Source organism: Andrographis paniculata, unplaced genomic scaffold, assembly GCF_009805555.1.
Source record: "Andrographis paniculata isolate CXL003 unplaced genomic scaffold, ASM980555v1 Contig60END, whole genome shotgun sequence".
NCBI classification, from domain to species: Eukaryota; Viridiplantae; Streptophyta; class Magnoliopsida; order Lamiales; family Acanthaceae; genus Andrographis; species Andrographis paniculata.
In genome coordinates, this window is record NW_026137596.1 from 1985055 (window position 1) to 2011379 (window position 26325).

At 31.1% G+C, this 26325-nt stretch overlaps 2 protein-coding genes across 2 annotated transcripts; both read left to right on the forward strand.

Annotated features, from left to right (window-relative positions):
* The first annotated feature begins 764 nt into the window (after positions 1–764).
* On the forward strand, positions 765–4770 carry LOC127259315 (transcription initiation factor TFIID subunit 15b). Its single transcript, XM_051286560.1, has 6 exons — positions 765–1144; positions 1248–1350; positions 2119–2746; positions 2990–3140; positions 3275–3353; positions 4491–4770. The coding sequence occupies exons 1-6, from the start codon at positions 919–921 to the stop codon at positions 4582–4584; spliced, it is 1281 nt and encodes a 426-aa protein (XP_051142517.1). The 5' UTR covers positions 765–918; the 3' UTR covers positions 4585–4770.
* A 1112-nt stretch (positions 4771–5882) lies between these two features.
* On the forward strand, positions 5883–9482 carry LOC127259314 (pentatricopeptide repeat-containing protein At2g30100, chloroplastic). Its single transcript, XM_051286559.1, has 2 exons — positions 5883–7116; positions 8470–9482. The coding sequence occupies exons 1-2, from the start codon at positions 6409–6411 to the stop codon at positions 9241–9243; spliced, it is 1482 nt and encodes a 493-aa protein (XP_051142516.1). The 5' UTR covers positions 5883–6408; the 3' UTR covers positions 9244–9482.
* Positions 9483–26325: the final 16843 nt, after the last annotated feature.

Genomic DNA, 26325 nt, shown 5'->3' on the forward strand with positions numbered 1-26325 from the left:
TTTTTCAAACCAATATTTGCACTTACTCGTTTTATAGCGGATAAAATATATTATATATTGACTAATATATATATATGTAATACAATATTTTGTTTTAGTAATATTTATGAAAATTTTGGATCCAATGCAAGAATTTTTTAGTATTGGGATTTTTAAAAATAATATTTTATAGCATTTTTTTACACAATTTTATATATTATACATAAAAAAAAAAAAAAAATTCAAATCTTCACATGAACAAACACAAAGTTATGTTTTTTTTTTTGGAAAAAATAAAATATATTTTAAATTAGAATAGATAAAATATAAATTTATATAATATAAAAATTAAAAAAAATCAAATATTATTATAATATATAGTCTTTCATTTCAACCAAAAGTTATTATTATTATTCCAATATATCATATTAAAAAATTATTTATTTATTATATAATAATAAAAAATTATATATTAATATTATAATATTTTTATTTTTTTTTATATATAATTATTTTATATATAAAATACACATGATAAAATATTAAAAATACCTTATATATTTCTAATAATTTAATAAAATTTTATTTTTTAATTTATAATAAAAATTCAAGGGAATATATTGAAGTGTGCCGAAAAAAATATACAAAATAAAAAAGAAAAATAAGGGGGCAGATGCCCTCATGGGTGATAGAATCGGACGGTGGTGATTCGTTTAGAAAATTGTTACTGTGTGCACAAGCGCAGTATAACACTTCCCAAAACCACCATAAATATCAGGGCACTTTATCCTCGAGTACAACTATACCCTTTAACCCTAATTGTTCCTCGCTCGCGACTCCTTCCTTCTTCTCCGCTCGGCGAAACGGGAAACTAATCTATCCGCTAATCTGGTTTCAGAGGAGTTTCGATTTCGGTTTCTGACTGAAGAGAGCAATAAGATGTCAGGTGTCTATGGTCAAGAAGGCGACGGATCTGGTGCGGGTGGGGGTGGTGATTACGGAGGTGGAAGATACGGCGGTTCTGAAGGCGGAGGATACGGAGGCTATGGCGGCGGTGGAGGTTATGGTGGGGGTGGATATGGAGGCGGCGGTGGAGGTTATGGTGGTAGAGGCGGCGGTGGAGGCTACGGTGGCAGAGGAGGCGGAGGATTCGGTGGTAATCGAGGTATTTTTCTGATTTATGATTTTCTTCTTTTGATTTTAAGATTTTGTTAACTTTTTGTTTCTGCTTCGTTTATGCAACTTTAAATACCACGTTTTGTACTTAGGGGATCGTGGTGGACGTGGAGGTGGAGGCGGTGGAAGAGGAGGCGGCGGTGGCCGCGGCGGTGGAAGCGGCAGGGATGGAGATTGGCGTTGCCCTAATCCTAGGTAACCAAGTCTGTTTCCACAGATCTCAAGTTGTTCTATGAAGTGTTTAATGTTAATGTTATCTCAGTGATTAAATTATATGCTGTGGGTAAAGTAGATGCTATAATGCAAATTGGTTATGAGTCATACTATTCTGCATTCTTGACTTGATCCATTTCCCCATCCCCCAGAGAACAAAAATAATAATTATAAAAATAAAAAAACCAAGAAACAAGAAGTGCAGCTCACATTTTGTTACAGTGACATGTTTCTTGAATCTCAAGTGACAAATCAATATTCTTGAAATCATAACATGTCAATAGTTCCCATGACAGTATCTTGATTCTTGAGTGATCATGACATGCATTGATATGGCACATGTTTTCTTTTGTTGCCTTCCTTATCTTAGAATGGTGGATTTAATGGATTTCATTCTAGTTTTATTGTGGAGCTGGGCATCTAGTTATCCGTTGTTTGTAGGTTCTAAATGATTAAATTGAAAACTTCCTGTGCTCTATTAATGGGAGAAAAATCAGTTGGAGAGTTTACAAACTCCCACCCCCCTCCACTCCCTCCCCCGGTGTAGTTGATTATAGCAGTTTTAATCAGTCTTGTGCTTGTAGCAGTTTTCTTACTTTTTATGTAAGCTATTTAATTTTTATGAAATAATTTTATTCATTAATATACACATGTATGCTTATATTCCCTGACTAAGATGGTTCAAAATATGCATTTGAGATCTGAGTACGCTTTTCTGCTTCTAATAACTAATGTCTCATGTGCATGTAGTTGTGGGAATGTGAATTTTGCCCGAAGAACAGAATGTAACAGATGTGGTACAGCATCTCCAGCTGGTGGAGAGGATCGTGGGGGTAGAGGCGGTGGTAGCAGAGGTGGAAGAGGTAGCGGTTTTGATGGGAATCGTGGTGGAAGAGGTAATTATCATGATGGTGGCAGTGGCCGCAGTGGTAATGGTTATGGTGGTGGAAATGGTAGAGGCCTAGGAAGAGATGATGGTGGTTATGGACAGGGTCCTTCAGTTGAGCCTCCTTATGGTGCACCTCCTGCTAATGCTTATGGTGGGAACCCTAACTATGCTCCTGATGCTGTTCCTCCTCCATCAAGCTATACTGGGGGCCCTGATTCATATCCTCCATCATATGGTGCCCCTACAAATTATAGTAGCGATGCTCATGGTGATAGCCGAGGTGCTGAACGAAGTGGGCCTCCCGGTAGGTATGGTGGGGGTCGAAATCCCGGGGGTTATGGTGGGCCTCCAGTTGAAACTAATGAAAAAGTCAAACAGTGCGATGAAAATTGTGGCGATTCCTGTGACAATTCAAGAATTTATATATCAAATCTGCCTCAAAATGTCACCATTGATGAGCTTAGGGAATTGTTTGGGAGCATTGGCCAAGTAAATCCTTTTTCTCTTTATCTTGCATTCATTAATTTATATATACAAGTGTTAGCCCAATGTTAGTCACCCCTCTGTTTTATCACAATTGAGCACATGCTATTAGTAAGATATATACATATATATGTATGTTAGAATGTGGGTCTTAAACAAATAAGTGTGCATTTTACCATTGAGGTACTGTATATATTTTCATGGAAAATTCTATGTTCTTGCAACGAGTAATTATGTCTGCATTACTAGGTTGCAAGAATCAAACAAAAGCGAGGATTCAAGGACCAGTGGCCGTGGAGCATTAAAATATACCAGGATGAACAAGGAAATAGTAAAGGAGATGCAGTATTATCTTATGAAGATCCATCAGCAGCTCATGCAGCTGGTGGATTTTTTAATGGTATGCCCTTCATCTAGGTTGTTTTTAAATCAATTATTTATCTATTGATAGTAATTATTGCATTTTTTTGTGATCTTTTTCCCCAATTTTGTGTGTTTGTATGTATGCTTGATGGCCATGATTTTTCCAAATAGATTATGACCTGAGAGGACACAAAATTAGCGTTTCAATGGCTGAAAAATCTGCTCCAAAGGCTCCCTCATATGGTTCTGGGTAAGTCAGCTGCCTCAAGTATATGCCCCCTTTCACGTCTTTATATTTTCTTGCCAATTTTACTCACCAATTTTGACGACACTTTACACTAATATGTAGAACGGTACTGTCTAAGATACACACACAGTAATGTTAGGAAGGAGTTTTTTCTTAGTAAATCATAAGTTTTGCCTTGTGCACTTATTTATTTATTTTTTTTAAAATTATGTTATAGGCATGCTATAACTTTTTCATTAACCACATGCTCTTATATAACAGTCCATTCTGTTATTGCAAAAGCAATGATCTAAGTGATTGTTGAATGCGTTGTGTTAAAGGCAGATGTGCCTCACAGTAGAATATATGCTAAAGCTGGGGATTTAGGATAAATTTATGCTATGTTTCTTAAGTCCCAAGTATCCAACTCACTTGGAAAAGCTAGCTAATTTACCCAGATGTACTGCAGAGTAGAATATGTGCTGCAGCTGTGTATTTAGGATAGATGTATGCTACGTTTCTACATGCAGCGAGCTTAAAAGCTAGCTATTTTATGTTATGTAGGACATGCATGGAATATTTGTCATGTCTTTTCCAAGTATTGTAGTGGTGATGGTGAATGATAAGTTAGATGCTCTTTATGTGTTAAGAAGGTTCCATATAAACATCAGAAGTATGTGTCTAACAAGACTAGTGTGCTTGCTGGTCTTTTACCCTTTTAGGTACAGTAACTATATAGTTTGTGTTGCTCATTGATGTCTTTTTTTAGTTGAAATTCTAAGAGCATCATCTTCGTTCCAACATCTCTAGGGTCTCATAAACTTTCGACCAGCTCTCTTGTTTGTTGATACTTTCAAGCTTTCCATGATTTTCACCAGTTCTGTTTACCTTTTTTATAAGTTCACTTTGGTAGAATTGGATAAGATTAAGATTATAACTGAAAAGGTAAAAATCTTCCTCATTTTATAAGACCCTATAATTGGTGTTTTAACTCTTAACTATGCACAGTAGCATTGGTTGAAAACAAAATGGCAGTTTTGCCACTGCATTCTTGGAACACTGCATGATCTGTATGTATCATTAGAACTTGCTATGGTAAATTATTTATTACCATGCAAAATCCCCTGCGAACTTGTAGTTGACTATTTTCTCATTACATAGTGGTGGCAGAGGTAACTACGGGGCTGATAGACGGAGAGACAACTACAGAGATGGTGGTTCTCACCATGGTGGAAACCGTTCGCGTCCATACTAAACAATCATCGAGAAGGGCTATTAATGTACTATTATATGTTGATGGGAGGTGTTTTTACTTATTATTCCGTTAGCGGATTTGTTCTCTAACTGGAGATGAGAGGTAGGTTGTTCATTCCCTGAGCAATACTTCTTTTTCTCCATTCAGAGGTGGGAAGTTATTTATATATGACGTGGGATTGATTTAGAGCTGTGTGAATGTTTTTATAGAGAGAAGTGGATATTCTCCCCATTGCTGCTCTAATGGTAGGTTGAAACTTATCAGGTGAGTGATGCTTTTCCCAAGTTTGCTGCATTTGTTTTGCATTTCAAGATTCATCTTGCCCTCAGATGCAGATGCAATTTACTTTTATCATTTTATGCAGAAGTTGGTATAGCCTGTTTGCTACAATTCACTTTTCTTCTACTGGCTCTTGATTTCCTTCAGCAAAAGGGTTTGAAATGAAGTACCTGCTTTTTTGAAACATGTTTCATTTTTGGTTAAATCTCTAGAAACCACCATCCTGTTTGTTCTTTCCAGTTTATGTTCTTTGGTGGATCAAATGTAAATTGGATGCCATGCCACCATGAATGCTTTTAAAAGTTGGATAGCGAGAGAAGTATGGTTGGTTTGCCCCGGTGCCCTTACACGGTTTATTAAGATTTGCTGCGGGGCTTATGCTGAATTGGTAAAAGAGGATAGGATAGGATAGGATAGGATATACCTTTTCAACGACATTCTTTGGCATAGGCGGGTGATGATGATATATGGTTTAGGTGGATAGGAGAAAGTGTTCCGAGCAACTGTACTGTACGATGTATCGAGCATTTTCACTAATGTTGTGTGTACACACATACACAACATCAGTAGGCATTGTGCATCACTTAAGGTAGCAATCAGTGTGCATCACTTGATGGAGCTGCAAAAAGTCTTAACCTGTTTTCGAAAATTCAGGTTGGGTCCTGGAGGAGATCTGATGATCTGTTTCAATTCATTCATTCGATCCAGTTTTGTTTTGCTAATAATTTTTTGGCCTGGAATCAATATCTGTTTGTTCAGACACAGCTTCCTCTGCCTGTGTGTTTCTGTTAAACTGGAGACCACAATAATAATGTATGTATGTATGTATGTATGTATGTGTTGTGATGAAATGGAAGGATGTAAACAATAAATATGAACTAGTTTAAGGAATTATGCTTTTAATTCAGGTCGGGTTGGCTGTTTCTTGCACTTTGCTTATTTAATTTGCTTGAAATAAACCTCATATTACTTTTAAATTGGACGTGCTTTCTTAGCAATCATAATATTATAATGTACTACTTGTCAAATTATGATTAGTCTATGTTAATTTATGAAAACAACAATTGGGATCAATGCCTTAATATTATTATTATTATTATTATGAGAAAACACTTAAAAGTCCAGAGCCACACCGTGCGAATTAATTAGTCAGTAGCTAACATTTAATCAATTATTAATTGATTTTAATTTTATTATTATTATTATATTTTTTAAATGAAAAAGATATCGACTCTACAACAAAAGATTCTTCCGTGTCTTCAAAAATAAGCACACACTTATAAGCGGCCATCGATCATTCATCTCCAACTTCCTCTTGCTCTTCCTCTTATTCCCACGCAATTTCTTGTTCCACGATCGATGATCCGGCGCAAATGGTTGCCGTTCGGCCGGAATTCTGTATAGCTACGGGAAGGGCCACAAGGAATATATAGAGTTCATCAAATACCTCTTTTGGTGTTCTTTTTTAATCGTATTTATTTTTTTATTTTTGTTTTCTAGGAGATTATCACTTCGTTGAGTTGAAATTCTGTATTTGTCGGATTGATGGCTTCCGTCTCTGGAATTGCCGGAAGCAGCAATTTGGCGGTTGCGAATTGTGCTTTTTCGAACAAGTGCAATTTTGCGGTCGGGAGGCAGTACCGAGTGAGGATTCAATCATGCTTAGGGGTTCCGGTGGGAGGGCGATTGGGGTGTGTACTCCAGGGTAGAAGGAAGCTTCAATCGGTTCAATTGGATGTGTTCATCACCAGCGACGACGAGGAGGAGATGAGCGAAGGTTTTTTCGAGGCGATTGAGGAGTTGGAGCGGATGGCGCGGGAGCCGTCGGATGTGCTCGGCGAAATGAACGACCGGCTGTCGGCTCGCGAGCTGCAGTTAGTGTTGGTGTACTTTGCGCAGGAAGGGAGGGACTCTTGGTGTGCGTTGGAGGTCTTTGAGTGGCTGAAGAAGGAGAATCGAGTTGACAAGGAGACGATGGAGTTGATGGTGTCGATAATGTGCGCGTGGGTGAGGAAATTGGTGGAGGGGAGGAACAAAGTGGAGGATGTGGTTGATCTATTGGTGGACATGGATTGTGTTGGTTTGAAGACGAGCTTCAGCATGATTGAGAAGGCAGTTTCGATGTATTGGGAGGCAGGGGAGCGTGATCAGGTGGTGTTGTTTGTGAAGGAGGTGCTCAAGAGAGGGATATCATACGACGACGATGAGGACAACAAGGGTGGTCCGGCGGGGTATCTTGCGTGGAAGATGATGGTAATCGTCGATATCTCTTTTACCTTATTGTTTACTTAATTGCTTTCGACATAGTAGAAGAAAGGTTTGGGAAAATTTAATCAATGAGTAATGGGAAGTAACCATAGAAGTAGCATATGATTCATGTGGTTTGGTTAATTAGGCTTAGATTATGTCAACGAATTCGGAAGAATCTATGGTAATCTTGATGAGGGGAAGTAGAATGGAGAGGGGATCATATTACCACTCGCAAATAAGGTGTATCGATAACTAGAAGACAAGGTAATGGTTTCTTATAGAGTAGTTAGTGTCGTGATTTTACTCTGTAAGATAGTTCGTTTTAAGGGAAATTTTCTTGCACTTTAATACAACTTGCTCCATGAAGCAACTTGCATTGTAAGACGATTTCTCTACAAATTTGCTATCGTGCAAGCTAACAAGCACCATGGTGTGTGACATAGATAGCTATAAAGAATTGAATCGTCATTAAGAACCTTAGATCATGTACAAAATTTGAAATTTATGAAAAAGTATCTATATATAATATAATGTTCCAAAATTAGATCATGTACAAAATTTGAAATTTATGAAAAAGTATCTATATATAATATAATGTTCCAAAATAACCAAATAAATATATGCTTGTGGTGCTATGACTTCAGAATTTTACTGTAATAGTATGATCCTATTAATGTACAATAGGAGACTGGACTTTCTTATTAATGATTATATTATTTACTTGAATCAAGATGAGGTAAAAGATGAACCACCTTACACAAAAGTCGACGTTTATACCATCACAACTAAATTTAGTCGATAATAGAAATCCTTGCAGTAGGCGTAGGCCAAGTGTCGTGTTGATGATGGTGAGTACACCGCCTGAAATCTTTGATTTTTTTGATGATGTCAATTGTCTTTATTATGTCTAAGCCTCCATTCCACTGTTTGTTGGCCTTATAGATTGGATGTCGTCATTATGTTCTGATTAAATTGAATACACTGTTCTAAATTTAAATATGACAAGTTTCTCTAGTAGTTTCAATATTACAGTTTGCTCATTCTATTTTTTCCCGAATTGCTTCTAAATCGATGGACAAACCAGCGCAAATATTGGTAATTCTAAATTTATATATATCCAATCATTTTTGCACCGGATTCACAAAACTACCAATTCTCAACCGAATTTTGAATCACCAAATTGAATTTGAATCCAGGTGAATGAATCATTATCTACACACCCCTTCTTAAGTTATTTGTGCAAGTACTGCTCTACTTTGTCTGTTATCTGCAAAAGGGTTGCAGTGGCAAGCAAATCCCTGGCCCTTAATCTAGGTAATAAATCTTACCTCTTTGCTATCTTCGTTTTTCTTTCAGGAGGAAGGGAGCTTCCGGGATGCTGCCAAATTAGTGATTCATCTAAGAGAATCCGGGCTGAAACCCGAGGTATACAGCTACTTAATAGCAATGACAGCTGTGGTCAAAGAACTCAACGAATTCGCAAAAGCATTGCGTAAGTTAAAAGGCTTCACGAAGACCAGTTTAGTTGCAGAGCTGGACGTTTTCAACGTCCATCTAGTAGAAAAATACCAAGAAGATCTTCTCGCCGATGGTCTTAGGCTCTCCAACTGGGCTTCCGAAGAGGGAGGCCCGTCTCTTGACGGAGCCATCCACGAACGCCTTCTAGCCATGTATGTCTGCGCCGGCCGTGGAGTCGAAGCTGAACAGCAGCTCTGGAAAATGAAGCTTGTAGGTAAGGAAGCCGATGGAGATCTTTACAACATTGTTTTAGCTATGTGTGCTTCTCAGGGGGAAGCCAGTTCGGTTGGACGGCTGCTAACCCGTACAGAAGTCGCCAGCTCAGTCCGGAGAAGAAAAGCGCTGTCGTGGCTGCTGAGAGGCTACATCAAAGGCAGGCATTTCAAGAATGCCGCGGAGACGCTGATGAAGATGCTTGACTTGGGACTGTTCCCGGAGCTCATCGACCGGATTGCTGTGCTGCAAGGATTGAGCAGAAGGATCCAACAGCCAGGTAACGTGGACATTTATCTTACACTCTGCAAAAGATTATCTGATGCAAATTTGATTGGGCCTTCTCTGGTTTATCTTCATATGAAAAAACACAAGCTTTGGGTTATTAAAATGCTCTGAATCCTGGAACAAGTTTAGGTTTCTTCCACACGAGATGTTAATATGTATAGTGTAGAAGAAGAATGTTATTATGTGTTAATAGGTTAGATGGTTGACAACATTTTGGGGTATGTATGTATAGAAATATGATAATAACAATAATGTAATGTTTATTGTGTGATGTTGATGAACAGAACAGAACAGAACAGTTACAGATCTGTTGTTGATTTAATAAGAAAAAATGGCTGACTTCGTCTTGAGGGTTTTGTTATTTATTTATATATTAGTATTTTCACATTAATTTCATATTATATACCAAAATAATTAGTAATTATTATTAAAATAAAAATATTTATTGAACCCGTTATGAAAAGTGGATATTTGGTTGTGAATCATAAATGTTTTATTTGTAGTTTAAAAATTGCATTATATTTTCATAGAGTTTTGTCTTTTATATACAGAGAGAGAGAGGAATCGGGCTCAAAGTCCATTATTATTGGGCTAGGCCAATATTATTTTTTTATATTTTATTTTGGATTGACTTATTTGGGCTTTATAGTTGCTTTTAAATAGTACATCTTTGTATTTTGTAATTTTGGGAATTTTAATTTCTTCCATTTTAAACTTGGCCTGCTATAAAATTTGACTGTTAAGACCATCCCCAACGGAGATATCCGTTTTTTGTATCTCCACTACTTTTTTCTATCCACGTCACTTTCTCTCTCTGCCACGTCAGCGGAGATACTCTCTTCTATTTTATATTCACAACAAGATACTCATCCTAATTTTTTAATAAATTTTTATTTTCGTATTATATATATATATATTATTTTTTAATTATAATTTTAATTTGTAGTATTAATTATTTATTTAATTAAATTTAGTTTTAATTGCTTTAAAATTTATAATTACATTTTATTTAATAAATTAAATTAAATTTACTAATATTGATTTGTTCAATAGAATTATATAATATTTGTATTTATATATTTTAAATTTTAAATTGATAAAATATATTCAATATTGGTATGATTTTGTAGAATACAAAATATTATGAATTATAAAAATACTACAAAATTTAAATATTACAATAAATTCAATATAAATTACAAAAACAAAACATATATAATATATATTATATATATATATACCTAAATGTCATATGTCTCAATTAAATTGGGACACATAGCACTAGAATCACATCTTTCCAGCATTTCTGCACGGTTCTCTTATTTTTTTTCTATTTTTTATTTTTAAATGATGATGTGGCATGCGCCCCATTGCGGATGCTCTAAGTGAAGCAATTTCATTTTTTAGAAAAACTTATAATTTTGATTTTTATAAATATTACTTTGTCATTTTGGTATGTGAATAATTTTGTAATCTCACATTTTATTGGTATAATAACGGTTAAGTTGTAGTGTTTGAAATATAGAATCATTATAAGTTTGTGTGTTATGATCTTTTCATTTGATTTAGCACATTTATTATTAATGTCTAAAAACAATACAAATTTGTAGTTAACACACTTTAATTATGATATGTGGTGATACTTCATTGTTATGATTGTATTTATGTTAACATTCTTAGTCAAAGAAAATCACAACCTATTATTAAATTCAGTATTCATACAAGGTAACTACATATTTTTATCTAATAATTTATGTATTATTTGTATTTATACTGTCTATTAATTATTTTTTTATTATAGTGTCAACACATTGCACAATAACGGGCAGTGATATATAATTATATATATATATATATGTTAGTAATTAATATAGAATGTTTTTCAAATATAAAATGATTTAAATTATAGGACATACCATTTATATTCTTAAAATTTCACTTTTCAACTCAATTTTATTCCAAATCCAATTGATAAGTGGAAAGGGTTTTTAAATTTCCACATTCTAAAGCTACAAACAATTGTTGAAAGTAAAAATAACATAGACCAAATTTTAATAGATTGATAATCACAATTCATAACAAGTAAATTAATTAACAATTTGTGCAAATAAACCACACTAAAATTCCAAGGTGGCACTCAATTTATCGATAAAAAAAAAAAAATTCATCGCATTTCAATAATATTCTTGATAATATCCGTTATCGTTATAAATGCACATGAAACGATACAAGACAAATAAAGTCGATGAATCTAAATTCATGGCTACCAAGTATTTGCTTTCATGTATCGAACATTTGCATGTTAGAATGTGATCACAAGTCTTCCTCTAACAAACTTTACAATTTCAAATGCACCACAAAATTCATTTTCTTCAAGCAAATAAAAGAAATAACAAAAATAAAAAATAAATAAAAAATAAAAAACAAACATTCGTGTATATATATATATATATATGAATTATTTGTATGTCCCTTGACCCCTAAAATTTCATGCATTATATTTTATTATATTATATGGCTTCTCAATGTCTCTAAGAGATCATTTCTTCCATCTCAATCTGTGAAGGGATAGAATATTTGTAATAAATATCGTTTTCAAATATATATATATATATATATATACACGTATATACAAACACACAAATTAATTGTTCATCGAAGTTGACATTGACCGTCAAACAATACAGGTTGGTTTTATAATACAATGTTTTCCTAACTTTTTACGAAAGAATTTTATAATTATACACATTAATTTTAAAAAAATTATAATATCACATATATTTTAATGATAATAATAGTATTAATATAAAATATATAAAAAATTTAAGATGTCGATATGATCTTAAAGTGGTTTTTAATAAATTTTAGTTTAACAAATTAAATAGTTTTCTTATTTGGTCATTTATTATTATTATTATTATTATTATTATTATTATTTAAGTAGTGAATTGAATGTGTGTGTTTTTTTTTTTTAACATTGTAAAGAAACATAAAAAAAAAAAAAAAAAAAAAGATCGACTGTGGTTGTGTCTGCTTCGATCTCTCTTTATAAACTCGGGTTATTTCTGTTATACTATTTGAGTTTGAGGGGATGTTGAGATATTTTAGATATAAATTTGAGTTTGTATTTGATACCTATATACAAGTCTTTATCTTCATTGTGAATAATAATACAATTTTTCAATTTTCACAAAATATTTTTTGCAATATAGAATTTTATTTTATTTTTTTTGGAGCATTTTATCACTATATTAATATTAATAAAGAAAAACATATCATGTTTTTTTTAATGGAAAAATACACCGCAATTAAATACAACCTATTTTTACCCATCCTCAAGGACCATGCGTAAGTGACATAATAGGTAGATATCCACTAAATACTTTACAATATTTTCAAATTTTCTTTTCAATTTATTTAAATTAAAAAAAAAATAAAAATGAAAAGGTATAAGAGCTTATAATAGTTAGATTTCACTAATTGCATTATTAAGGATTTACTTTATTTCCATGACATCAAAAGGTAAAATTCATTCATAGTTTATTTTATTTGATGTTTATATAATGGGCAATTGAAAGTGAAATAGTATGGAGATATAGACACCAACTAATAGCACTATATTACTCCCTCTGTTTCAAACTATAGTCTGATTGTATTTGGCACAGAATTTAAAAAATATTAATATTATATCAGTAGTGGGTAAAAAGTATGAGTAAAAAACTTTTTTGCCCTTGTGAGTGTATTAGTGTAAAAAGTAGTGGTAATTGTGTAATAATAACAAAAAAATAAAAGTAGTTTTATAGTGATATGATTATTTATGGAAATAAGACTATTGTTTTGGGACGAACAAAAATGGTAAATACTAAACAGAAATATTGTATTGAGACGGAAGGAGTATTATATTTAACTCCGTCCCAAATTAAAGGGACCTTTGGAGTTTTATAATTGATTAAAAAATAATAGTATTGTATCAGTGAAAGTGTATCAGAATTTTTTATATTTTTACCATTTTAATTTTATTTATGAAGTAATTATATATGTTATTATATTTTTGTAATTTAAGTAAAATTATGAGTATTTTGGTATTAATAAATAATTATTTTTTTTCTAAAATAAAAAATAATAATTTGAAATAAAACAAACAAAAATGATAGAAAAAAATTACTTTGAATTAGAAGAGACGAAGTATAATATTTAGTAGGATTTAATTTTAATTTTAATTTTAATTTTTATGATATATATATTGAAAATGGCCATCAGTCACTTTCATGTTTTTCTAACACCACAAATATATTAATTTCGTATTTTTGGCAAATAAAATTAATTGACCACACATAATTAGCTAGCATTGATATTTTAGTAGGGCTGGCGTTACAAGTTGGATTATTTCATTTAAATATTATTTAACAAAATTTATTAGAATAAATATATTTATATATATAATATTTCCTCCGTCCCAAATATCATGTCCACGTTGCCGTTTCTGTCCGTCCCACATACCATATCACTTTCCTTTTTTTAGAAAATAATTATTATACACTTTAATCTCATTTTAAATTTTTTAAATTTTTTTAATATTAATTAAATAAATTAGTTATCTTAATATTAATTTATAATTATTTATATTATAGGATAATTATTTTTACTAATATGTTCTTAATTATCTACTAATTACACTTCTTCTAAAATATCGGGTCTACAATGTAGCAAACACGGTATATATACAAAGAAAGTAATAATTAAATGCATTTATGTTGCTTGTTAGGATTGCTCACTCTTGTGTGTGTGTTTTTTCCTCTGATAAGACAATTGTTATATGCGATGTTTTTATATAAAAAATAAAATAAAATAATTTTATATAAAAACTATGGCTGTGCAAAATAAATAAATTTGAGAGAACATAACTTAAGTGCGAAATTTACCTATACCAATAAATCTATCAAACTATTTTATATTAAACGAATTTACAAAAAATACTAAAAAAAATATTATTTTAGAAAAAACAACCCTATATATATATATTTTATTTATTTCTTATTTTAACTTGCTTTATATAAAAATGGTTATCTATGTATATATTGAATTAAAAGTAAAAATTTAATGTAATTATAAAAAATGGTATTCCCTCCGTCCACCCTCTATCTATGTGGTACAATTGATATACATAAAGACCATTATATCCCTCAACATTTATGGTATTAAGTGGTATTATTTGATGGCATTTGTGTAATCTTATATAAATGGTGGAGTAATTTTATATTTTAGTAGAAGATATATTTACTTAAAAAAAATGAAATGTATACATTTGCGATGGACAGACTAAAATGGTAAAATGGATAGATCGGCGGTGGACGAAAGAAATATTTAAATTAAAATTTAGATAAATTAGTGTGTATATATATACATTTGATGAGTTATATCTATGGACATATTTCTAACTTGACATGCATCTTTTTCTTAAGTAGTATGATTCAATTTTGATTTAACATACTTACATTTTAATATAAATTTATTTGTTAATTTGAAATTGAGTTTTATATATAATAATTATTATTAGCCTTATATTTTAGCATGATATCGACCTCTCACAAACTGATAAAATTTTAATGGTGCTTTCGATTTCGATTCAAATATTATTATGTGTTTCCACATCATAAAAAGTATATGACCAATACAAACCACGCATGCCTAATATTTCCTTGTATCTTTATTTTTATTTAATTTTAAGTTATGATGTTTTTTCTTTTTCTTTTTTTTTTAATATAATAAAAATAATAATTGTCATAATAGTAATAATAATTATTTAAGAGATGATATTTAATTTGGTGTTTTGTAAAAATGTATTTAATGTGAAATAGTTTTTTTTTAAAAAAAATAATAATAATAATAACATTGATAAATATTACAAAAATTTCAATCATGTAGACAGAGCTCTAAGAAGCTTTCAATGAATATGATTTTCAATAAAAATAAATTCAAATAAAAAATCAAATACACTTGAAAATTTGAACTGAAATAACGTTTATTGTTGCATATATATATTTGTGTTTGATGTAATATTTTTTATAATATATTAAATAAATTTAGAAATATGAGAATAATTAATAAAATCAAAATCTAACATTTAAGAACAGACCATGCGTGTTCTCAATAATACGATGTTCCCTTCGTTTCACATAATTTGTCATTATTTTCTATTTTCGTTCGTCTTACGTAATTTATTATTATTTTTTTTTGGAAAATTGATTATATATTTTAATTATATTTTAAAATTTAAAATTTAAATTTTTTTAATCTTAATTAAACTATTTAGTTATATTAATCTTAATTTACAATTATTTTTACTAAATAATAATTATTTTTACTAATATATTTTTTAATTATTTACTAATTATATTTTACCTGATTGAGGGAGTATCAATTTGTTAATAAAAATAAAATAAAAAGTAATTGATATTAGTGGGTTTATTGATAAGAATATGAATGATTTGATTTTCTACAGCGGCCCAATTTTAATTTATTTAATTATATCCAAATGGACTTGGCTTGCCCATTGAAGATAGGGAGAAGGTATTAATCATTGCTTCATATTTAAATATTAAGAATTTAAATTCTTATTATATATACATTTTATTCTTTCAATATTATTTTTGAATTGTGATTTTTAAAAATAATATACTCTATCCGTCCTATATAATACGAGAGTATAGATACGAAAATTTAAAATTTAAGTAAAGTATAATAATAAAAATAATTATAAATTAAGATTAAGATTAAGATAATTAAACAGTTTAATTAAGATTAAAAAAGTTATAAAATATAAAATTTATAATACGATTAAAGTATATAATTATATTTCAAAAAAAGAATAAAACGGGCGAAAATAAAAAAATATATGGATAAATTATACGAGACGGATAGAGTAATAAAAAATATAAAATATTTTATACAAAATTCAAAAAATAAAGAAAAAATAATTCAATAATATCATACACCATATGTAAATCCGGACGAACAATATGTGACAGGTGATTGGGTTTGAACTCGACACCTCCCCACCACTGGGTCATTCGAGACTTATTATTATTATTATTATTATTATTATTATTATTATTATTATTACACATAATTGTCCGGCAAATTTCACCTTACGAAAAAAATAATAACAATAATAATAAAATAAAATAAGCTTTTAGTGGAATTGTTAATTACAACCTAACATATGCTTTATAATTGTTTGGTCATTAATTATTGCTTCCAATAATGGACCAAAATATATTATCTTTTAAACCTGTGCATGTGCTGCTTTCTCTTTCAATTTTTATACAATTTCATAAATATATTTTATTTAAAATATTATATATATATATATATTTATAAAAAAAACAATTCAATTAAATGTTGTGTTTATGTATAATTTGTATAACTATTTCGTGTGCAATGTTGAGAATATTCTCATCTTCTTATACTCACTGCCCTATTTATTTTTTCAGGGATTTTCTTTTATTTTTTATTTTTTAAATTACAATAGCACTCATAATTTGCACGTAATAATTTAACATTTATTTTATTAAACGAAATTTTATATTTATTTATTTTAAATTGTTGTATGATACATTTCGTGATGGGCTTATGACAAAAACATGTGACTTCAATAATAATAATATAAATTTTTTCAAAAAACAGAAAATTATTATTATTATTAGTTCAATTTTGTAATTTTCTAAAATTTGTACATAATGATGTTAAAGCTAATATACCTTGTCAATGTAAAAAAACCTAGTCACAAAAGACATCAAACAATCCAATTTTTTTTTATAAAAAAATAAGATTCATTAAAAAAAAAAATTAAAAATTGATCAGAATTATCAGCAAATCTCTTTAGCTTTGATAGTTAGAAATCGCATGCGTTTTATATTCATATTTGAGTCATTTGATTGAATTCTACTTAATTTATATGCGAATTGTTTATCTGTTGTGTGCAAAGGGCAAATATCAAATTTGATATAATTGACTAACTACACCTTTTGATATGAGAAATTAATTAAAGGGCAACTATACGCTCTTGACATGAAAAATTAACTAAAGGCCCAAAGTCCATCTACAAAATAATTAGAGTAAAAATTAAATAAAAAATGAGGGGAACACACGTTTTGACAAAGAGAACGGCTAGAGCAGATTGACAGACTTATAGATCGCGGGAGCAAATCGACAGAGAAGATTTTCCTCTCCCACTTTATCTTTCTCTTTTGTTCTTTGTTATTTGATTATGAAGCAAATACTTTTTCTGGTTTGAGGGGTGATAATGTTTTGGTTCTTTATTTTAGAAATTCTTGATTTTATTTATAAAAATTCTTTTTTATTATCAATATTTGTCTAATCCTGAGAATTGTTAGATTGATTGAATATTTTGGTACCGATATTTGAATTAGTATGATAATCTAAAGTCAATTCAGGTAGGATATCCGTAATTGTATTCGTACTTGAATAGGTGACAACCTGGTTGAATAGTTCATTCATGGGAGTTTGACAATCAAATCTAATTGCTCATTTTATGTAGTAATTGTTTTGAATTGGATCTTTCTAAATTAAAATGCGGTTAGACAATATTCTTATGGGCCCACCTAGGTTTATTTGCTTAATTAAGGGTAGTTAATGGTGGCACCTTAATTATCTACACTGTAAGGAAAAATTAGTTGTCAAAGCTTGTTGATAATTGTGACCAATTTTTTGATACTTTAATAAGAATTAAATTTATTAAATTAATGATAAAATACAAGTGGTATTATCCTTGAGTCAGACATACCTTGATAGGCAATTCCCTTAATTTAATTGTTTTATTATTTTATTTTTATTAGATAATAAAAGAAATTCCCCCATTTTTGCAGATATGCATCACTCCATTTTTGGAGTGGAGTTTTTGTGGTTTTTTTTATATTTTTGGTATTTTTTGGGTGTATTGTGTAATTTTAATTTTTTAATAGATGATATATAATTTTATATTTTAAAAAGTTGTATGTAATTTTTTTTTTTAAAAAAATAATGTATAATTTTATTTTTTAAAAGTAATATAATTTTAGTTTTTGAAAAGTAATACAATTTTATTTTTAAAAAAAATAATGTATAATTTTATTTTCTAAATTGATATATAATTTTACTGTTGAAAAGTAATATAAGTTATATGTGTATGGTTCTAATGTAAAAATAAATTAAAGTTGGGGTGTAATTTATAAATATAAAAATTATATAAAATAATATAAAAGAGGAATATATAAGGAATATATTTTTAGAGTAAAAATTAAAGTTTATGATTGAAGTAAAATTACTGTAGATCAACTGCATTTTTACTGGAACTGTAATGTTATGACTTCAAAATTCTAACGTCTATTTGGTTTGACTGGTTATACAATGAGTTTTTAATTTAATTTATCCAACAGTGGTTGCAAAATTATTACATTGTGTTGGTGTAGGCTGGAAGTTGTAACTGTGATGCCATGACTTCAAAATCTTAAATGTACAGTGAGTTTTTAAATTTAATTTATTCAATAATTGTTACAAATTATTACATTTGTGTTGGTGTAGGGTGAGAATTGTAACCGTCAAGTTATTATCCTCTTCTTTTTTTTTTTTTTTTTTTTTTTTTTTACTGTCATACATCTGGTTTTTAATTTAATTTATTTAATAATGGTTACAAATTTTCACATTGCATGCAGAGTAAGAATTGTAACCGTCAAGTTATTACCTTTTTTTATTATTATTATTACTATCCTTATTTTTTATTTATTTATTTTTCATACAGCCAACTTCAATTTAATTTATTAAATAGTAATTGCAAATTTTCACCTTAAGTTGGTGTATGGCGAAAATTGTGACGGCAAAGTCATGACTTTAAAATTTTAGATGTCTTTTTGTCTTACTTTCAATTTATTTTACTTAATAGTAATTATGAATTTTTACATTATAAAAAAATATTTTTTTTAATCTTTTTTTTTTTAAAAAAAAAAACACTTTCTTATATAATCTTTAAGATAAAAATAAAATAAAATAATTTTATCTCATAAAATATTGCATCCTAAATATAGATATATACACATACGTATGGATGTGACAGAGGATAAGTTGTCTATATACACTGGCCTTGTCTTAAAATGGAATATACTTGATTGAAAGCCTAACCGATACCCTTTTTTTTTTTTCCTTATAATATTTACGTATGCTTTTTATTTATTTAGATAAACTCATACGTAATATTTGTTAATAAATGTTAATAAATTTAATATTCAATATAGGTTGCATCAGTCCAAATCTGACTTTATTTTTATTTTTATTTTTTCCTATATACATGTAATTTCTCACATCACACTATCAGCTAATTACATTAATTAATTTCATGGTTAATTACGCAATTCACCTATCAATTATTTGCAATCGAAGTGTATTACTCACTCCGTCCCACTAATAAGTATCCAATTACTTTTTACGCGTAGTTTTAGATATATTAGTATTATATTAGGATATAGTAGAAATAAAGTTGAAACGATTAAAATAGCCTTATTAGTATGTGTGATATAAAAGTAATGACATTTGTGTAATATATTGTAAGTTGTAAGGGTATTTGTAATGTTAGGTAGATAGTACAGTTACTAAAAAAGAAAATAGATACTTTGTTATGAGATGAACTAAAATAAAAAAAAATTGAATATTTTGTTATGGGACGGTGGGAGTATTATTGCTAAAGTAACAAATGTAGGTAAGAAATTAAATTATAGTAATATAAAGTACTGCTTAGTCCATCCAAATTTAAAGCATTTTTCTTTTTCACCATTTTTATCTTTTAAAGTATTAAATTTTTTAACACACTTCTACTGACTAATTAAATATTACTACTTTCGTCCGGCTCTAAAGATCTCATTTACTTTTCGCGTATTAATCTTTGAATATTAATTATTATATCAAACATAGTACAAATTAAGAAAAAATTGTAAAAATATTTTCATTAGTGTCTTATAATACTAATAGAACGACATTTATACAATAAAATTATACAAATATAAGGATATTTTTAATATTAAATATAATGACGCAAAATGTAAATGTGATTCTTAAAGGCAGATAAAAAAATACTCCATCCGTCCAATACAATAGTCTTGTTTACTATTTTTGTTCGTCCCAAAATAATGTTCTCATTTCCGTAAATACTCATATCACCGTAAAATTATTCATACTTTTTTATTATTATTATACAAATGTCACTACTTTTTACACTAATGCACTCACAAGGGCAATAAAGTCTTTTAATCGTACTTTTTACCAATTATCAATGTAATATCAATATTTCTTAAATCTCGTGTTCTCGTGTCCAACTCAAATAAAACTGTAGTTTTTTAATATAGAAAGTATTATTTTTTAAGCTAATATAAAAATTGAAAAACCTTTGAATTGGGAGTAGAAGATATTTTTATTTTTTTAATTAGCTGACGCGTGATATGCACCAAAAATGATAAGCATGAAATTATCCGACGTGCTATAATTGCTTACGTACTTCTAAAAATATTACTACCTTCGTCCCAAATATTGTGTCTGTTACACTGTAGACACGGTATTTTAGGAGGGGTATAATTAGTAAGGGTATAATTAGTAGTTAATTATATTAGTGAAAATAATTATTCGATAATATAAATAATTATTAATTAAGATTAAGATAACTAATTAGTTTAATCAAAATTAAAAAGTTTAAATAGTATTGGGACGGAAAGAGTAATATTTTATCCGCATGTTTTTATTTAACCGCAGAACATACTAGAATCAAGCACACGTGTCGACCGCCCATTGGCTAAATCTGACGCCACGCCTAATGCCTTACCTGCTTAATAAAGTACCCTCCAACTGTATCAAATAAATTGTAACCGAATCATATCGAATTTCTAGTAAAAATTCAACTTTTCTCAATTTTATTTTATTTTATTATTTTTTAATATACGTTTTCAATCATGAGCTAGATACGATATAAATTTATAATCAAATTTATTATACGTCGAAATTGAATTTATTTCGGATTAGGTCAAGTGACGTTAGGTTTAGGTGGAAAATTGAATCGAATTGGATCTCAATTCTAATAAAAAAATAACTAAATAAAATGTAGACAATGAATCTGGACATCACAATTTATAGGGGACCATTTCACTGTGCTTACTGCATATAAATTATAATTCATTATCGTCAATTGGATAAATGCATACAAAAATAAAATTATACTATAATATTTATCGTTATTATAATTAATGGTCCCACACGTGACAATGATATTCCTGAATATTCAATAATTATTGCATTATTATATGACATTATTAACACAAAAGGGTCTCTGGTGGCAAAACGTCGCCGTGTGATTCGCATCCGCATCCGAATATTTATTTATTTTTATTTTTGTTATATTATAATATAATGCAGCGTTTAATGGTCGCCGCATGTCCGCCTTCTCGTACAGAAAACGGTCGTGGGACTCGAGAGCTCCCGGACCTCCATATGTACGGTGAATTGAATTTATTACTCCCTCGTCCCATGTAATATGAGTGTATTATTGTAAACACGATAATTTATGTAAAGTATAATTAGTAAGTAATTAAAAAATATATTAGTAAAAATAATTATAGATTAAGATTAAAATAAGTAAATAGTTTAATTAAAATTAAAAAAATTATAAAATTTAAAATTTAAAATGCGATTAAAGTGCATAGTTATATTTTAAAAATAGAAATGACAAGTTATGTGGAACAGACGAAAATAGAAAATAGAGACAAATTATGTGGGACAGATTGAGTAGTATTTTTATTAAATTAGGAAATTAAGAGTTTAAGAGTTTAAGTTTTTTGTAATAAATTTATGACTCGAGGATTTTTTTGCACAGTATTATTTCTATATAAATTTTAATACTCTTTTCGTTTCATAACAAAGTATCTATTTTTTTTATTTTAGTCCGTCCCATAAAAAAATATTCATTTTTTTTAGTAACTGTACTATCTACCTAACATTACAAATACTCTTATAACTTACAATATATTACACAAATGTCATTACGTTTATATCACACATACTAATTAGGTTATTTTAGTCATTTTTATTTTATTTCTACTATATCATAATATAATATTAATATTTCTAAAACTACGTAAAAAAACAAATGGATATTTACTTATGGAACGTAAAAGTATATATTTTATCATTTCATAGAAAATAACATTCAATATATAATATTATTTTTTATATTATTAATAAGATTTTTTCATTTAAAAGTTAGGTCTAAATTAAAATAATACAAAATAAATACTCTAAGAGGCGATCGCCGGAAAATAGTGATGAACGACGATGGTGGTGGCTCTCACGCATTAGTGGATGAAACAGATTTTTGCGATAATTATAAATTGTATTTTTCTATAAAAATAACTTTGTCACATATATATATATATGTATTTCTTTGTATTTGTATTTTTAGATTTTTATTATTTTAATTTTAATTTTTGGAAAAAAAATGATATTTGTAAAAATTAGAAATGTTTTAGTATTCAGATATAATACTTTTACTATAATTTTAAAAATATATTATGAGTATGATATACGAATATATTATAAAAGTACATTGAGTTGAAATCGAAAGAATATTTTATTATTTATATTTGTCAAAATAAAATGTATATGCTTAATCCCTCCGGAATTAATGTATATGTATGTAAGTATATAGGAGTAAATAAAAAAGGCATTCTTACCCATATATTTTATAGTTTAGTTAAATAAAAGTAATGATATTTTTATAATATTTTTTAAGTTTTTTTTTTTTAAATCCATTTAAATATAATATTGGTTTTTTCAAAATTTATATTGAAAATACATTTATATTATTTTTCAAGTAGATGGAGACAATATCACAAACAAATTTAAAAGTTTGAAATTCAACTTAATACCAACTGTAATAATGAATTTGATATTAGTGTGTTTGTTTGAAGGATTTTGGTAGACTTCTATTATTCATTTCAATTTTTTTCCCTAAAAAATATCAAATCAAACATGTATTTTTTATTTTTTATATTGTTGATGTAATTTTTCAACAAAAATAAAGTAAAATTCAAAGATATAGAAAATATCCTTAAACTTGATTAATTAGTGCCTGAGATTAGGAATCTCTAAACACTGTATGGTACAGAAAATAAACTGGAAAATAAAAGACTGAAATTTAAAGTGGTGATCCCCAAATCTGACTTTGCTTTGTTGAAGTTGATTGAAGATACCTTGCCAAATGATGATTCAGATCCTTAAATATTCCCTGGGAAACCGTACTGAAAACCGTCACCCGAACGGTTACAACGTCTCCTTCTCAACCGTCTTCCAACCTTTCTCATGCTGACACGTGTCCCCAGCAGACCAAAATTCCTTATATTTCGCTCCTTGAGCCGACCACAAACCTTCCGCTCTTTTGGCCCGACTTCGTCCTTCGTCCGACCTACTTCTTCGCCCGACCCCACTTGGGCCGACCTCCATATCAACCGCCCTCTGTCTTTGATCAAAGGCCTCCGCGTTTGTCCGACTCCGCCTTCTATCCGACCTACAGTTTACCCGACCTGCGGATATCCTATCTCGACAACTTTTCCGTCTCGAAGACCTCCCGACTTGAAAACCTTCCGACTCATCGTCTTTCCGTCTTGCGGACCTCCCGACCTGAAAAACTTCCGACTTGAGGTCTTTCCGTCTTGCGGACCTCCCGACCTGAAGACCTTCCGACTTAAGGTCTTTCCGTCCTGAGGACCTACCGACCTGAGGTCCTTCCGTCCTGAGGACCTACCGACCTGAGAACCTTCCGTCTTGAGGTCTTTCCGTCTTGCGGACCTCCCGACCTGAAGACCTTCCGACTTGAGGTCTTTCCGTCTTGCGGACCTCCCGACCTGAAAAACTTCCGACTTGAGGTCTTTCCGTCTTGCGGACCTCCCGACCTGAAGACCTTCCGACTTAAGGTCTTTCCGTCCTGAGGACCTACCGACCTGAGGTCCTTCCGTCCTGAGGACCTACCGACCTGAGAACCTTCCGTCTTGAGGTCTTTCCGTCTTGCGGACCTCCCGACCTGAAGACCTTCCGACTTGAGGTCTTTCCGTCTTGCGGACCTCCCGACCTGAAGACCTTCCGACTTGAGGTCTTTCCGTCTTGCGGACCTCCCGACCTGAAGACCTTCCGACTTGAGGTCTTTCCGTCTTGCGGACCTCCCGACCTGAAGACCTTCCGACTTGAGGTCTTTCCATCTTGAGGGCCTCCCGACCTGAAGACCTTCCGACCTGAGGTCTTTCCGTCCTGAGAACCTACCGACCTGAGGGCCTTCCGTCCTGAGGACCTACCGACCTGAGAACCTTCCGTCCTGTATTTTCCTTAGAAATAAATAAATAAATTTATTTTCCTTGATTTCCTCACGGTGTCCTTCAGCCAGTTCAATCAACCCTATTGCCAGGCCCATTCTTCTTTTTACCTTGGGCTTTTAACCTAATTCTAAATTTCGTACGTAACAACTTGCCCGCCGCCAAGGGACTTTCAAACGCCAATAAATGTTTGGAAGTTCATAAAGCACTACCTTCTTGAAAAACTCCCTTAGCAACTACACCAGTTACTGCAACACTCCTGGTTTATTCCTTCTTCGCAATACAAGCCTGTGTGAATCACAATCCCAAAACATTCTAACTATGGCGAATCAATACATTCCTGCCCTTCCTTTCGACGGAACCCTTCCAGAAGGTCCATTTTCAGCCTCGAAAGTACTAACTCCGACGATCCGTCCATATTGCACTACTCCTGAAGATTCAAATCGGATGAGGGAAGTTTTGGAAACTCGCAACACCTTGGCTATCAACAATCCCAACTACCAAGCAATTCGCATCCGAGACAGCATCAAGACCCATCTCACAGACCCAAAAGATCTGTATCGTGCTTGGTATCGACGAGTAGCAGAACACTTCCAGACCCAATGGCGATCCCAAAAGATCGACCAAGCAATACTACTATCTACCATGCCTATCAACCTGCATGAGAAGGTGCTGTTGGCCATGTCCGCCTTCTGGAATGCGGAAAATGGGACTTTCCTTTTGCCCTCGGCCCCCTTTGGCCCAACCCTTATGGACGTGGCCATGATCGCACATCTCCCAGTCGTGGGTGAAGACCCTGTAATGGGAGCCCTAGATGGGCAGGAGCCACCAGAAGACCATCCGGGATGGTCTTTACAAGGTGTGAAGGAATGGGGTTGGACAAAGTTCGCAACCGACCAGCAAGGGGCTCCAGGGACTCCTGTAACCGACCGGGAGCATACTGCCTTTATTCTGTTCTGGCTTTGTAGGTACATCATTGTTTCTCCTTCCAAAAGTGTTCTTCCTTCTCACCTCGACCTGGCCATTCATATTGCGTCAGGTCGGTTCTTCTCCCTTGGCACCCTATTTTTAGCCAATCTGTTTGAAGGACTCACCAGGGTTAGCCTTCGTTTAACAGATAACGATAATAGGAAATTAGACACTGCCGCGTCGGGTCCTTTTTGGTTTTTAGAACTTTGGTTCCGTCTTTACTTCCCCAACGCGTTTAACTTAGGATCTCCGCCCACTATGCCAACATCTGAAAAACATTTAGGATTAGTCCTCAACCGACTCTGCTCAGGACGCAATAAACTCCAATCTTCCGATCCAATAATAACCGCCATTTTAACAGATACCCGCAGTAACTCTCGATTTTCTATGTATAAAAAGTATGCGGGTTATGCTCCCGACCATTTTTGGCCCTTTCCAGTACCAAACCCGCTTCCGACTCCTGAGCCTTGTCCTCATCCCACCTATCCTTTCGCCTGGGACGTCGCCCTCAAACCCAGGTCTCTTTTTAGTAGCAAGAAACTTGATAAAAAAGGACAGAAAACTTTTTACACCTTTAACTATGAACCTCAATTCATGGCGCGCCAGTTCGGCTGTTGCCAAGGTATCCCTGGACCCGTCGCGTGTCCCCAAATAATTTTTCAAAGTCCCGACCGACGAGTCCTTCCTAATTCAATCCCTTCTTATATCTCCCAGCTCACCACGTATATAATTTCCAATTCTTATATTCCTTTCCGCTCCAACCCTGAGATTGTAGATACTTTCAATGAATGGTGGTCGGTTGTATGGTCCCTGATATCCCCTGATGAGG

Coding starts and splice junctions, on each gene's coding strand:
- LOC127259315 (XM_051286560.1), top strand. CDS start 919: ATGTCAGGTGTCTATGGTCAAGAAGGCGACGGATCTGGTGCGGGTGGG. Junction 1,145..1,247: donor AGGATTCGGTGGTAATCGAG/GTATTTTTCTGA, acceptor TTTTGTACTTAG/GGGATCGTGGTGGACGTGGA. Junction 2,747..2,989: donor TGTTTGGGAGCATTGGCCAA/GTAAATCCTTTT, acceptor CTGCATTACTAG/GTTGCAAGAATCAAACAAAA.
- LOC127259314 (XM_051286559.1), top strand. CDS start 6,409: ATGGCTTCCGTCTCTGGAATTGCCGGAAGCAGCAATTTGGCGGTTGCG. Junction 7,117..8,469: donor ATCTTGCGTGGAAGATGATG/GTAATCGTCGAT, acceptor TTTTTCTTTCAG/GAGGAAGGGAGCTTCCGGGA.